Source organism: Ammodytes marinus, assembly GCF_949987685.1.
Source record: "Ammodytes marinus genome assembly, chromosome: 18".
Classification (NCBI taxonomy): Eukaryota; Metazoa; Chordata; class Actinopteri; order Uranoscopiformes; family Ammodytidae; genus Ammodytes; species Ammodytes marinus.
Genome location: NC_137222.1, coordinates 802,653 through 818,199, shown reverse-complemented (window position 1 = coordinate 818,199; position 15,547 = coordinate 802,653). Strand labels below are relative to the sequence as shown.

General features: G+C 40.0%; 1 protein-coding gene across 1 annotated transcript; it reads left to right on the top strand.

Moving 5' to 3' along the window:
* Positions 1-1,930: 1,930 nt before the first annotated feature.
* Positions 1,931-13,931, top strand: LOC307264990 (uncharacterized protein; the record flags this gene model as incomplete). Its single annotated transcript, XM_080046559.1, has 2 exons — positions 1,931-1,973; positions 12,996-13,931. Exons 1-2 carry the CDS (start codon positions 1,956-1,958, stop codon positions 13,929-13,931), a joined length of 954 nt encoding a protein of 317 aa, XP_079902685.1. The 5' UTR covers positions 1,931-1,955.
* Between the last annotated feature and the right edge of the window lie 1,616 nt (positions 13,932-15,547).

Sequence of the window (15,547 nt, the reverse complement as noted above, 5' to 3'; positions counted from 1 at the left end):
TAAAATGTCAGTGTTCTCATAATTAGTGTGTGTTTGTGTGTGTGTGTGTGACTGTGTGTGTGTGTGCGTGCGTGTGTGGAGCATAGATAGTATAATAAAGGTGTGGAGCTCTGAAACGTTTTGTCAGACAGGACACGCCTCTTCCTGACTTCTTCTTCTTCTTTGGTTTAGGCAGACTTGACGCAGCTATGGCGTATTGCTGCCCCACACTGTTTGTTATTTAGCCCTAAATCATTATGTATAGTCCATAGATAGTGTTGTGAAGGTAATCCACCAATGGCTTTGTCTTCACCAAATAATCCAGATTCAGAAGCATGCACGTATTAATAATAACAATTATAATAATAGACAGGATTAATAAAGCGATTTTTTGGAGGTCACTTAGAAACTGATTCTCCATCTGATCCAAGTTTCCTGGAGAGTCCTCCTTTGACTGGAGTATAGCTTACACTGGAGAAGTACATGTTTTCTTCATGACGTCAAGAAGTAGAGTGGAAGAAGAAGGGGGAGGGGACTCTAGAATCCTGAAATGTATTAATATTATTATATCCTTTATTTAACCAGGTTAGTGTCAATTAAATGAAACGTTATTTATTGTGTTGCCTGTCTTTATGTTTATTCTAAGATAGCAGCGTTTTCAAACTCCTGTAATTTGATCTGAACTCTGCATTCAGTCTCCATCTCTTTCACAGGATTTAACAGTGACAGGAAGCAGCCTGCAGGTGGCAGCACTTCACCAGAGCAGAAAGATACAGAAGAGATTCAATGTTTATTTGTCATGTGTATGGGCGTTGGATGTGACTTTAGACTGACTCTTTTTTTGGGGAAATAATTGTTTTGATCGGTCATACTTAAGTTTCTGACTATATTGACGCCAGTAAAGTGGGTCATAAACAAATATAAATGTCTCTTGTCAGTTAATGGTAGTGGAATGTGGACTACTGTAGGCTACCGATGCAAATTCAATTCCACAGCTTATTACTTGTGTTACAGTTTAGTACAATATTTGTTCATTTATATTTGGTTGCTCCACCTTAACTTTTCATCTCCGTGTCGGACAGCTGTTCGCTCAGCTGATGGGCTCGAGCCTCATGGAGCAGACAGTGCAAGTCAGTCTAAAGTCAGCGATGATCACTCTCACAAATCTGAAAGCTAAATTATGAAATAAAGCTATCTCTTCCTCCCTCTATATCTGTCTGCATTCATCTCTCCACTGCACACTCAGTCACCACTAGTATAAAGGAAGCAAAATGAGGATTATAACCTCATTTTGCACTGTATTATTTTTAAATATTTGAAGTTTGCAGGCTAGTAAATACCACCAGCCACTACATTCTCAATGATAGACATGAATAATAACCCCCTTTTTTTTAAAGCAATACAGAATGCCTGATATTACTGCATTGTATTCTATTCTATTTTTGTCACCGGGAACCTAAATGTTTTCAATTACTTTACATAAATTTGGTGCATACCAATTCATCAGAATGCAGGAAATAAAGTGTTGAATGCTCAAAACCCCCAGACGCCGCCCCCCCCCCCCCCCCGCCCATTTAAAATGTGTCCCAAACCAAGGTTTAATCACAACCTACACCATTAAAATGCATGAGTTATTTTGTTTTATTTTTATCTATAGGCCTTTGTATAAGGATACGTTGTCATTCTAATCACATTGTTTTAAATTAAAGTCTTAGGTCGTGCTTATCAATTGCTCATAATGACCAGTAGGCCTACTTCTGTGTTAGACATTACTGAACCTCTTCCTATTTACAGCAGCACCCCCGGATATAATAATAATACATTTCAGGATTCTAGATTCCCCTCCCCCTTCTCCCACACTATTGCCTGACGTCATGAAGAGGCGTGTCTTGTCTGACCAAACGTCTCAGAGCTCGACACACACACACACACACACATCGTCTCTGGTCACTATCTGCTGCCAACGAGGAAGAATCATGAGTTCTCCACAAACGGTGACTATACAGTTTATGTTACTATGGTGATATTATGACGTTTCTTCTGTTTTTACCCGTTAAAAGCGTTTCTTTATGGGGGAGTTGTTCCTCAGCCTCGCGGGTCTAAGGACAAAGGGTGTCGTATTACTGTCTGTACGGATCGTAATCCCACTGACGCACATTACTGTCTGTCTACGATATCGGGTTATATGAACAAAACTCATTGGTAAATGGTATGGTAAATGGACTTGTATAGCGCTATATCTCCGTTTATCACAGACCCAAAGCGCGTTACATTGTTTTTGTACACATTCACCCAGTCACACACACATTCATACACCGATAGCAGCAGCTACCACGCAGGGTAGGCTAACTATCGGGAGCAATTCGGGGTTCAGTGTCTTGCCCAGGGACACTTCGACATGTGGCGGGGAGACAGGGGATCGAACCTCCGACCCTGCACACCAGAGGCGAACTCCCTACCCACTTCGCCACTGCCGCCCCCAATATTTTTCCATTATAGTTCTTTTTACTGAAACTGAATCAAATCATGTGTTTTTGGAGCGACATTTGAGCAGAGGAAATGAATGAGTTAACCAGCTGCACGCTACAAAAATGCCCTGTAATGGCGGCTTGCTTGCGTCGCTGTGGTTTGCAGGGTTGCCAGATCTCGCTAGAGAAACAAGCAAATGGGCCTATAAAAACGAGAGAAAGACAACAAAAAAAGTGAATATGATAACAGAAACCAACTGGCCAACAAAAAAGTATGTAGGTGTGTAGCGTATCATGCAAACATTAGGCAACAATTCAGCAACAAATTAAAAGCATGCCAAAACCAATAAAAGAGTATCAATATTATTATCACAAAATTAAAAAAAATATATAATATAATAAACAGGTTTTAAGGACAAACAACACAGAAGTCAATACACAACGACATTTAAAATAAATAGGGCTGTCCAACGGTTAACATTTTTAATAACGATTAAAGCTGGGGTGGAGAATTTGGGGAGAAAATAGCAGTTGGAATAGAGATTTGAACAGTTGAAAGTCCCAGCAGCCAATAAGAACAGAAAATCTTTTTTTTTTTTTTTTTTTTTTTTTTTTTTTTAAGAATCGGAGCCTCGCTCTGATTGGTCAAAGTGTACAACTCATGTTAATTTTGACCAATCAGAAATCACATACCCCACCTTTAATTCCACCATTCAAAATATGCCAGAAAAAAAATCAAATTTTCTCTGTATGTTGATGTAGGAACGGAAAGATAAATGACAGAAGGTGGATATATACATTTGAAATATTTTTTTAACTTATTGAAAATCCAAATGATGGTGTTAATACTGAAAATAAATTATAATCAAACTCAAACGTAGGTCTGCCACACCATAATTCAATGTGGCTGTCTCTTTGCTATGTCTTATAGCAAATATAGGCTGTATAATGGCATTTATTTGGTGAATCCATAGGTTTTGCATTCCTGAATACAATTTTACAACTTGATTGCTGCTAGCGTGCCCATGTTCTGGAGGACTGTTGTGCCAGAAAGCCGACGTTATGTTGATATCACTTATTAATCACACACACTAGGGGTGTGAACGTTTACAAAAATGTCTAACTGTGTACAAGACGGAATTTTTTTCGTGTACATGGTTAACCATGACGTCATTGTCCTCGTGCGGCCACCGCCTTGTAGGCGCACACGCACACACACATACGCATTTGTTCGCCTTTGAACACACAGTTGACATGAACTACGCTCGTTTACAAACCTCTTATAATAGGTCCATGGTAGACACACACATACACGTTCGCCTGTCATGGTTTCGCCGTCATTATCGCCCTTCATTAATTTCTTGATTAATATAGCCTATCGCTTTCTACATGTCCACGTTTATGCAGGTTGAACAGGTGTTATAAAGTTTGGGCTACTTACGTGCGTAGTTCACGTCAACCGGGTAACTTTAATCTTTAGGTTATCTTTCATCACTCGTCCGTGGCTGTGACTCGAGCCCGAGCACGGCGACTCCCAATGTGTGTGTGTGTGTGTGTGTGTGCGCCGATACACACACACACACGCTGAGGGACAGAGAGATTCGGCAGACTAGCTTTTATCCTCCCCAATTAGTTTATTAGTGATTAGTGATGTAAAATCAATAGATGCGTGTCTCCAGAACATATTTAAAAACTTAAAAAAAAAGAACAATTAAAATTGGATAATAAAAAAATTAAAAACGGTTTTCGTTTATTGATTTTTCGTAGACGGTTATAATTTACTAAACGGTTACACGTGTACACGTGCACACCCCTAACACACACCTCAAACTGCAGACATTTGTGTCCTCTTGTGCAGTGAACTGACAACGTTGCCCCTCCTGTTGCTTTGGACATCAACTGCTGCCCACGACACAGCATGGCCGCGCGCAGTGCCAAAATGCTAGAGCGACTGTAGTGCAGAGTGGTTGGGATGCACAGGGCGGATCATTCTGCGCATTATTTTGTTAAAAAAAATGTTTACATTAATTCAAGAAATTAATCACCCTGCGTTAACAATTTAATTCTAAAAATGAATAAATAATAATAAAAAATTAAATACAATCACATGCACTCACACAAACATCCAGGATGAGAGTCACTATTAGCCTAGTCTCGCAAAGCCAGACCAAACTACAGCAAGTAGTAGGGTCTGGAAGCACTCTGTTTAGAGCCGTCTATTCGGGTGGGGAAACCGGGGAAACTGGGCTAGCCTGTTTGTATTTGTTTAAACCAATCACAATCATCTAGGGCGGGGCTAACCCCGGGAAGCAGCAGCGGTGTCCTGCAAAATAGTGCCGGGGGGGGACTTATTTTGATGGAACGTCTTTACGTCCAGAGACTGTCAGAGAAATGGCTAAACCCGCAAACGCCACACAAAAACTATTAAAGACAAAAGGAATATACATAGTGTGTTGCTTTCTAACCAGCATGTCAAGACACCATACACTTTAGCCCCCGAGGAGCTCACGGGATAACTTAACCGGAGTTAACTAGCCACCCACGTAGTGTTATCTCTGGTAACATTATCATCGGCGGTTGAGAGGACGGCTACGGCGGTCGAGTAGAATTTTTAGCATTCGAGAACTTATGTCACCACCTCCTATCGCTGTAGTCAGAGCCGTAGTCCGTCTGTTTACAGGCAGAACAGGGTTTTGACGTTGTGAGCGCTACACCAACTGCAGCAAGTAGCCGTAAGAGTTGCTAGGTGATAGTGGAAGCCGTTGGAATCTTTCCCCGTCGCTAAAACACCGCTGCATAGTCCCTAATTCACCAAAGAAAGGGAACGGCGGATCTTAATCTAGCTGGTTATAAGGTCCGGTGCTCAATTCAAACCCCCACGCTTCATTTTCCAGAGTTTATGAGGGTATTTCTGCCCGGGGGTAGTTGTACAATGAAGTTGGACAGCTAGGCTAAGCTAGGATGCATCCCGGACCGCCGCCGCCAATATTATTATCCCGAAGTATCGCCACACTTTATATCTGTCTACAGTAATGTGACTTCTCACACCCTGTGTGTGTGTGTGTGTGTGTGTGTGTGTGTGTGTGTGTGAGAGAGAGCGCTGCACATAAGCACACGGGTTGACTGAGCGAATTGTTTCCGAATTTGAGGGGGATCACAATAGGGGAAAGCCAGCAACCGGGGGCTGCGTAGCTTTTCGACGCAAGCGAATAGACGCTGGCGGAAGTGGTCATGCCAGACTACTATTAGCCAAACAATATTCCTCTTAACCAGATGTCAGATCATTTCATTTACCGCCATTTAGATTATTCATATAGTTCCCAATTTAGAATATCCCCAAAATTTCAGCACGAAAATTCTTGTGGAAAGTTTCTGGAAAGTTTCCACCCCTTTGCAACCCTACTAGCACACAACATCCACTTCAGACAGGACTCGAGAAAAAATTACCTGATCTATGCATACATAGGGACGGAGTCTGTGAACCTCTTGAGCCTTTTGGAATTGTATTTAGTTTTACCATTATTCATTCATTTGTATCAATACCAGTATTTTTTTTATATAAAAAAACAGATTTGTGTTAATCAATTCCACATTTTCTTTTGGTCACTTTTGACTCTCCCAAATTTAAAAAATCAACTTCTATGAATTTGAATTTTAACCATCAGGGTCAGTAATATATATGAACAGGTACACAGCATTGCATATAGTCGTTAATAATTTAATCTGGAAACATGTTTATTTTGTTATCGTTTTCATCACTTGTTCTTATGTGTTTGTTCCTCAATGTCCATACCGCAACATTACAATAATGTTAATATCATATATTTTTCCTTTTTTAATTTTTATAACATTAAGACATTTGAATTAGTTTTCAAAAAGCTTTGTGCATAGTTGTAATCACTGATAAAATAAAATAATAAAAAATTAATTTGTCTCTACCGGTAAAGACATGTTGCGGAAATTAGGGTTGCCGAAAATTCCCGGAATTGACCCTTTTCAATTCCCGGGAAAAAAGAGCCTCCTCCCGGGAGATCCCGGGAATTCCCATTAAACCGGAAGTGCCTTTTTAATACTTTATTTTGTACCCACGTACTCTTCCGAGTGGTTTATTGGGCACGTTATAGCCTCATAAGCCCAGGGCAGACTGGATGCTAGCTCTAGAATGAACTAAGGGCATTAAAAGTTAAGTCATCTAAAGGCGTTTTCAGACTCCACCGGTCCACTCGACATGGACCGGTGGAGATAGGAGGCTCCGCGAGGAAACGCCGTGCGGTAAGTAACCATGGAAACAACTTTTGTTTACAACCCTGTGTCGCTGCTGTTAAATATCTACTCATATTGTTAACATTTGTTTAGTTAATAAGTGGATTAGTTATTCAGTTTGGTTTGGTTTAAATGTCTACTTTGTGGATTAGGTCTAGGTTTCACTTTAGTGTTTGGTGGAAGGAACGGGGCGAACAGCGATGCTCCAGCTGTTTCATCTCATTAGATTCATGTCGCTACAAGAGAAAGCAGCAAAAGAAACAGGCTGCTTTATGTTCATCATACAATCTTGACTTGAATACAGAAGAATGGTGAATATCACCATCTCATTGAGGAGAGAAAAGTAAAACACTGTTCAGCTGTGCCAGGCTGCCAGTAGGGCTGGCCCGAATGCCATTTTTCAGGCTTCGAATATTTGTTGGTTTTTCCGAGCGAATATTCGAATATTCGTTCCAGAAAAACACACCATCAAAAACAACATAAAAAAGAAAAAAAAAAAGAAATTGAAATTAAAAAAACGTTAATAATCCCTATATACTCCCTGGAACCGATTTCGACAGTATCTGCATATTTTGTTGAAGATTTACGCGCTCGGAGGTGAAGTAATGGATGCGCTATGACACTTAATGATGTAATATCCTCCTAAATGAGCAATACTACTACTACTACTACTACAATATTACTAACTTTTATATCCAAATATAAAATTATTTGATGACATTATATTGCAGTACTAGCTTCTTGCAACAAAAAAAATGTTGGGAAAAAAACAAAAAAAAAAAACAAAGCTCCGAATACTAATTTAAGCTCCGAATACTAATTTTCCGAACGAGTATTCGAATATTCGAATAATTCGGGCCAGCCCTAGCTGCCAGCGCGTGTGTGTGTGTGTGTGTGTGAGAGAGAGAGAGGAGCACAGACGTGACAGTTTAGCTGTGCGGCCGCTTGTCGCTCCGTCTGTAGAACTGCGGACTCTTCTCTCTCCACTCGCATGTCAATAGCTGCGTTACAGACGTAACAACAGTTTAGTGCGGCCGCTTGTCGCCACGTCTGTAGAACGGTAGTGCGTCTCTCTCCACTCGCATGTCATTGAAAATGTATTACCAGACACGTCAAAAGCCTCCCTTATGAAAAGGCCATGATGGAGAGAGTATATTTTATTAGTAAAGGCCACTATTAATGAATTAAAAGAATTAAAAAACGGGAGGACGGGTCCCGTGGCCAATTTCCGGTACTCCCGGACTGACTCATTTCGCGGGAATCCCGAAATCCCGGGACCCGTCCGGCAACCCTAGCGGAAATTACATTTTTGCTAATATTGCAGATTCATGGGAGCTATCAAGGTCTGCTATGTTAGCTTTGACTCTTGGCAACTAATATACATGAATACTACAGTAATATTAACTTATTTTTTAAATATAGTCCAAAATACACAATTTCTAAGCTGTATGGTAAGGACACACAATTAATACTTCCAAAGAAAAGATGATCTTTACTTTGTTATTCTGGATTTTGAGGGTCACCTAGTGTGTGTTTCGTCAAAACCGGCTTCACTGTGGAAAGAGCCACAACACTGACACTCCAAACCTGCAGGGGGCAAACAACCCCAGGCAAGAGGAAGGAAGTGCCTGAGGGAGCACAATCACCGGTGCACCCATGCAGGAAGCATGGTGATAAATGTTTGAAACTGGCTCAGTCAGCCCTCTTGCCTGCTCCTGTAGACACCTCACAGCCACAGCTCATGAACAATGACTGAAGACACCACTGGTAAAGTAGAAGTTTCCACCATATCATGGACTTGACAGCTAAATAACCAGTTTGGAAGCCATGCTTCCCAAATGTTTGATTGTGTGTAGTTGGAGATGCAATGTTGGAATATTATTATTATATATATATATATTATTTGATATAAGTACTTGGTACTCATGTTTTGTTAATGGCACTCTATCATAATGATGATGATGAGAATAATGATAACATGACCCTTTGGTGTAACTTTGTTACTTCAATTATTAACCCTTTTGGGTTGATTTGAGTTACATTAATCTGAATAAGTTTAGTTATGAAGTAAAATTAACAGTATTATAATTTATTCTTTACATTAAGACATGTGTACTGGAACGATCTGAAATTAATACTTTGTTTTCTGTGTACCCTAGGTTAATAACCTATTCGGTCACCTATTCGGTCACCTATTCGGTCAGACCCCATTCATCTCCATTTGCCTAAAATAAAATAAACTGAAGATGAAGAGAATTGAGTTGTCCATCGTGTCCTTCAAGAGTTGATCAGCCCTTTTCAAGTTTGGGCACAGCTGTGGTCTACACTAAAACAGCGCATAACTTGACAGTGTGGGTGGCCCAGCCTGTCAACCTTGTGCTCACTTACTTACTTCTTTTTCCATAGAAACTAGATTTGTTTGGCTTTGAAAAGAAATTTCACTATGGTATTTGTTCAGTGTTGCGGTAAGGACTCAAATGTGTGGGACAGGCACATTAAGATGAAAAAATCATATAAATAAGCAGTAAACTAAAATAATTATTTTAATATGGTGTAAAATAATATGTTTATTAAACAATTGCATTTGAAATAATGTCATATTTTAATTTAATTAACTCATTTTACGTATCTCAACATTGAGAACACAGATGTGGGACATCAACAAAAGTGGTGTTTTTGGACCCATACAATTATTAAATGCTTCATAAATTGCATTAAATCTAAACATTTTTGCGATAATTATTTAAGCCATGGTGTATAATAACACTGTGTTTACATTGATCAAGCATCATATGACAAATTTTAATAATATGCACTGTCCCTGTCAAATAAACAAACAAATAAAAAATAAATAAATAACATAAATCCCAAATTTCACTGCTGGGACATAAAAATGCCCGTAGTTGCAGAAACACCCATTGATACCATTATAAAGACTCCACAAACCAAATCTTTATTGATACTTTTCTATTATTTTGTTAAAAGAGAACAGGTATTATTGCTTTAATTGCTTATAAGATGAGCAGAGCTAAGGATAGGACTTTAAGCATGTCATAATTCCATATTTAGGCCTACTAATTATTTTATATTGCTGGAAAACAAGTTTTTCAACCAAACTGTATCATTCAAGCTTCTCGCGAAAAACTAAAAATAATTTTTTCTTGATGTTACATTTGAACACATCATGATGACCTTTGCCTAATAATCATTTTACTGAGCCGACCTGAACACATCACATTTGAACGTTTGCGATTTTTTTTTAAGCTAACTAGTTATTATCCTGCAGTTTTTAATATGGATTTAGGGACTTGCTAAACAGTCTCTCGTTTGTTGATCACCGCTGCTTTGAATGAATGATGAGACGGTGCCGAGCACGTCTGCAGCGGCTCAGCGGAAGGGTTTTTTTTTTTTTTTGGAGACAGGAGTTGAAGCAGGTTGAAGGAGTTTCTTCAACTCAGTCGAAGGTACAACACTTTAGTTGAAGATGACTCGACTCTACTCGATATTTAAAATTACATTATGTGCCCTCCTGGACTCCATAGCGGTATCGATAAGCTCAAACGTTAGGCCTATTGATTTCTGGGTTTTGAATATAGCGGAACCAGGTCCGTATAGCCTAATAAGAGCCGGCTTTCGGAACGTATACAGCGAAACTGCGCGCACACAGGCTATTGTGTGTGTGTGTGTGTGTGTGTGAGAGAGAGAGAGAGAGAGCGTGATGCTGCTGGCTGCTGCGCGCAGCTGCTCAATTCTATTTTGTGTGGGTTAGCGGGGGAAAAAATTGTTTTGCGGACTCTAAAACACGTGAATAAATAGCCTAGACTACTGACAACTCCTCTAAAATCCACTTGCCCGTCCGGGCAACCAAAAAGCAATCTCAACTTGCCCAAACATTATTTTCACTTGCCCCGGGCAAGCGGGCAACCGCTAGTGTCAATGGCTGAACATATTATACTCCCACGGGAAAGCTCACCAGAAACTCGGTAGTTGATTGGCAAATCAAGACGCCCCGTTGGTAACCACACACAGCTGAGCCTCCACTGCTAATGCAACAACAGAGGAGAAGCAAGCTGCAGTGTGAGCTCATCCTCAAGCTACCATCACACCCCAGCCTCGAAGCACACTAGGGCTGAATGGATTTACTTAATTTTTTGTTAGGCTATGCCCAGCAAAGGTTGGCAATCTGTTAGTGTGATCTGCCGTTATACTGGAGTGTGGAGGAGACTGTGTGCCTGGAAGACTGAGAGACACCATCTCTCCTCTGGAAATGTAAGTAGTCCTATTTAAAAACAAATCTGTCCGTTTATGAGTTCAATGTGTGTAATGTGCTTTAATTTATCCCTCCTATAATAACCAACGCCGACTGAAACGAGAGAATGTCTCTGGGTTAAGTAGTTAGCGTTAGCTTTAGCGACCGTTAGCTTTTATGCTAACGGTTAGATCTGTGAGTCTGTCCGTGACAGCCCGTGTGAAAATCCGACGGTGAAACTGTATGGTGTGTTGGAAACTGAAGAGTATTTGTTTGTTGTTGACAGTGTGTAGTTATGCAAGCAGTCGTGGTACATGCAGCAGTAGGCCTATTACATCTCCAGTGTCATGTACACTATAATAGACAGGAATACTGTAAGTTGCCTCTGCTGCTGTTTGTTTCCTGTCCATTATATTTCAAAAAGCACACAGTATCACTCAGAACTCGTTGCTTCTTGAGCAAGGGCTATACTGAATCTATTAGTAGCCTTCTTATTTAATAATGGAAGAAAAAATATATTTTCATTAGTTTGTAGCTTTTCCATAACTACAGATGTATGATGTATGTAGGCTACATGATGTAACATTGAATGTGCCATGTTTTACAGCTATCTGGGTGACCTGACGGAGCGTTGACCCACAAGGACCGTCACACTATCTGTTCCATCAGAGGACTGTTCACTGGGTGGGACAGGTGGTCTCCTTCAGGGCCCACCAGCAACAACTGGACAGTTACATACAAGTTATGGCTTTGCTTCTGTTTGAATTATGTACACTTTATATTTCCATTTCACTGGCTATGAATAAACTGCTTTATTTTTAAGTATGGTTTTGGTCTTTTTAAAATGTAATGATACTGTTTCAAAGAAAAAATCTTCAGAGAGATAAAGGGTTGAATTAAAAGAACGTATAAGTCAATGCATGCACATCGGTCAGAAAACTAGTCCAACATCCTGACTATGAAAATGTGAGTTTCAAGTAATCCTTTACTACACGAAGCAAACGGTGACAGTAAGCAACACAATACATTTTGTAACAGTAAAACTTTATTATAAATGAGTGATCACAATACAAATGATACATTACCTACTAGATATTGAAAGGGTGTCAGATAATTTGCAGCTCTGACTGTAATTTTTTCTGTACTTTTTTTTTTACAAAAGATAATGTCTTTCCAGTGGATCTTGACATGATACATTCCTTTCCTGCCGCGTTACAGTACATTTACATGTTACCTCAGCATGGCTTCACAACCAAAGCTTTTTCACTCCACTAGATCATTGTGGATCATCCATCTAGATCATTCCCCAGTTTAACCTGTAGAGACATACATAAAACGTTGTATGTTACAAGTTTAGAGAGTTTATGCATAAATACTTAGCTCATATTCTGTTACTGACTGTGACATATTTAAACTGTATTTACCTGAGGATAATGTCAGGGAAACCAGAAATCTTGATGCAATTTTCACAGTTTTCAGCTCAGACTCCTGGCTGACAAGGTTCAGTTGTAAAGCTTTTGGTTTAGAAGTGATAAGTGTGCTGACATTTGCTGTAGAAATGAAGCTAAACATGGTAACATCGATCTCCATGCTGCATTGGCCAAAAGTAAACAAAACTGACAGCTGGGTGTGTGCCATGCCCATATAGGTAGGTATAGAGTAAATGAGCAGGGCGGTGCATGCACGCCCATGTAGATCTGACCAGTCAGAGCAGACTAGGATTTTTGCGAAGGTAGATGTCAAAACCAACCTTTTGAGATAGAGGGCAGAGAAGGCTAGAAAAGGTGATGAAGAAATGGGAAATGGTAGAAAACTATTGGGTTTTTTGAAAAATAAACCATGAAAACCTCTCCTAGTAGACCTTGGAAATACACCTTTAAAACCGAGATTTAGCATAATATGTCCCCTTTAAGTCCATGTCTTCTTTTCATTTGTTGTAAAATCCTAACGATTCCCATCCCTAATGCTGACCCTGACTGCACATCTCTGCCTCACTCATACTCTGTCTTTGTATTTCTGTCTGTCTGTCGCTACAGAAACAAAAGGGAACGAAGAAACCTAAACCTCACCGCTGTCAACAGTGTAAGAAAGATTTCAGTTTGAGGTCAGCCTTAACCAAACATCAGAGAATCCACACCGGAGAGAAGCCCTTCAGCTGTGACCAGTGTGGCAAAAAATTCACTCGCTCAGGACACCTCAAAGTCCACCAACGTATACACACTGGAGAGAAGCCGTACAACTGTGAGGACTGTGGTAAAACATTTGCTCATTCATCTAGGCTGCAGTCACACCGCCTCATTCACACTGGAGAGAAGTACAGCTGTGACCAATGTGGGAAAACATTCACTCAATCAGGACACCTCAAAGTCCACCAACGCATACACACTGGAGAGAAGCCCTTCAGCTGTGACAAATGTGGCGAAACATTCACTCGCTCAGAACACCTCAAAGTCCACCAACGTATTCACACTGGAGAGAAGCCGTACAGCTGTGACCAGTGTGGGCAAAGCTTTTCTCGATCAGACTCCCTCAAAGTCCACCAACGTATTCACACTGGAGAGAAGCCGTACAGCTGTGACCAGTGTGGGCAAAGCTTTTCTCGATCAGGATCCCTCAAAGTCCACCAACGTATTCACACTGGAGAGAAGCCGTACAGCTGTCAGGACTGTGGCAAGAGTTTCAACGAGAGTAGTTCTTACAGTAATCACAGAAACATCCACACAAAGGAAAAAATCTACTCTTGTCAGCATTGTGGGAAAGTCTTCAGTTCCTACAGCTCATACCAGGCTCATGAGCTTATCCACACTGGAGTCAAAGCACACCAATGTCAACACTGTGAAAAAAGGTTCTACACATCGTCTGACCTCTTAAGGCATGAGCGAATCCACACAGGACACAAACCGTACAGTTGCGGCAAATGTATGAAAAGCTACACAAGAAACGAGGGCCTGAAGAAGCACAAGTGTGTTTAAACCTGGACCGATCAGACCATGATGTGTGAACTCCTGTGTTCATTTGATTTGATTTAAGAACTCACTGAAGAAACACAGGATAACACCTGATTTCTGAATTTGAGAAAAACGTTCAAAACCATTTCTTTGATTTTTCATTATTTTTAATCAATTTAAAGTTTTGTTGTATTCAAAAATGCTTTTGTTCACTTATTAGAAACTGGTTTATTTAGATATTTTTATAATCACTCTCTTAGGTTACACATTGTTGATTCCTCTTTATTTTGGAGTGATTTTTTCTGATTGAAAATGATCTGTTCATACATTTTATAAAAATGCTTTTTTTACTGTCTAGACTGTTTGACAGGACTGTGTATCAAATGTTCTCCTTTGCAACAGCCAGACTGTATTTCTGTAAAGCTTATCAAACTTAAATAACAATATCTTTTAATTTGGATTGATAAATATTGCATAACTCTTTTCAGATGCTTTACTATCATGCAACTAACTCCCCACATTACATAGTTAGGATTGTGTGGATTTCGTTTTACAGGGGCTTGAAAGCAGTTTTTCAGAGCCATCTAGTGGAGATACAGTGCTACTACACTACAGTTGAAATGTTCCATAGTTTATTTCAGGTTCATGTTGCTTTGTTTAGCATGGCGCCACCATGTGGTTAATATGTGCATTTGTACCCTCTTCAAATGTGATAAGAACTAGTTTGTATGCAGTTTATCTGCTATTAAAGGTTCAGTGTGTATAATTAATTGGCCTTTTTCATAACAGACTTGATGGAAACAGAATATAATATCCATAAGTATGTTCTAATGAGTGTGTAATCACCTGGTAATAAAAGGTTGTTTTTCAAGACCTTAGAATGAGCCTTTTATATCTACATAGGAGCGGTGCGCTGAGGCCGCCATGTTGCACCGCCATGTTTCTACAGAACAGACACCAGCCTTACATGTTTATATATAGTGGGCGTCCTGGGGAAATGCACCTGTTGGAAGACCAAGAAGAAGAAGTATTATAGAATAAATAACAATAAATACATCTTCACTTCATCACATGATATTGTGGAAAGACTTGAGGCAGTGGTGGATGATGCCATCTTTAGTAACTAGCTTCTTGTCCTTGAAGGCCACCGTAGCTTCTGTAAATTCTCCTCAAAGGGGAGGGGTTAGCAAGGGAGCGTCACCACAGTTCACCCCCTAGGTCAGACGCTACATCATAGATATTCTACATTACAGATGCACAGACGTGATCATTGCATTGTTCCAAATAGCTATTTTGATTTGAAATCAATTATTTGTTGAACTGCCCTCAAAATAGAAAATGGAGGAAAATGTGAATGGATTCCCCCTCACAATGAATTGATCACACACACACACGCACCCGCACACACACACACACACAAATTGACACTCCGGTTGCATCCAGTAGCCAATACTCAGATTGTCTATGCAGTCATTGAGAGCAGTTCTTTGCCGTTGGGTAGCAGCGTTATATTCAACGTTGACACAAATATAAACCGGCAATTTTTGTTTGATTTTGCTTGCCTCAACTTCATTCTTCACATAAGGTAAGCACTTAACATTTACAACATTATTTGTCCTCTTGGCGTCTATCCTTGTCAT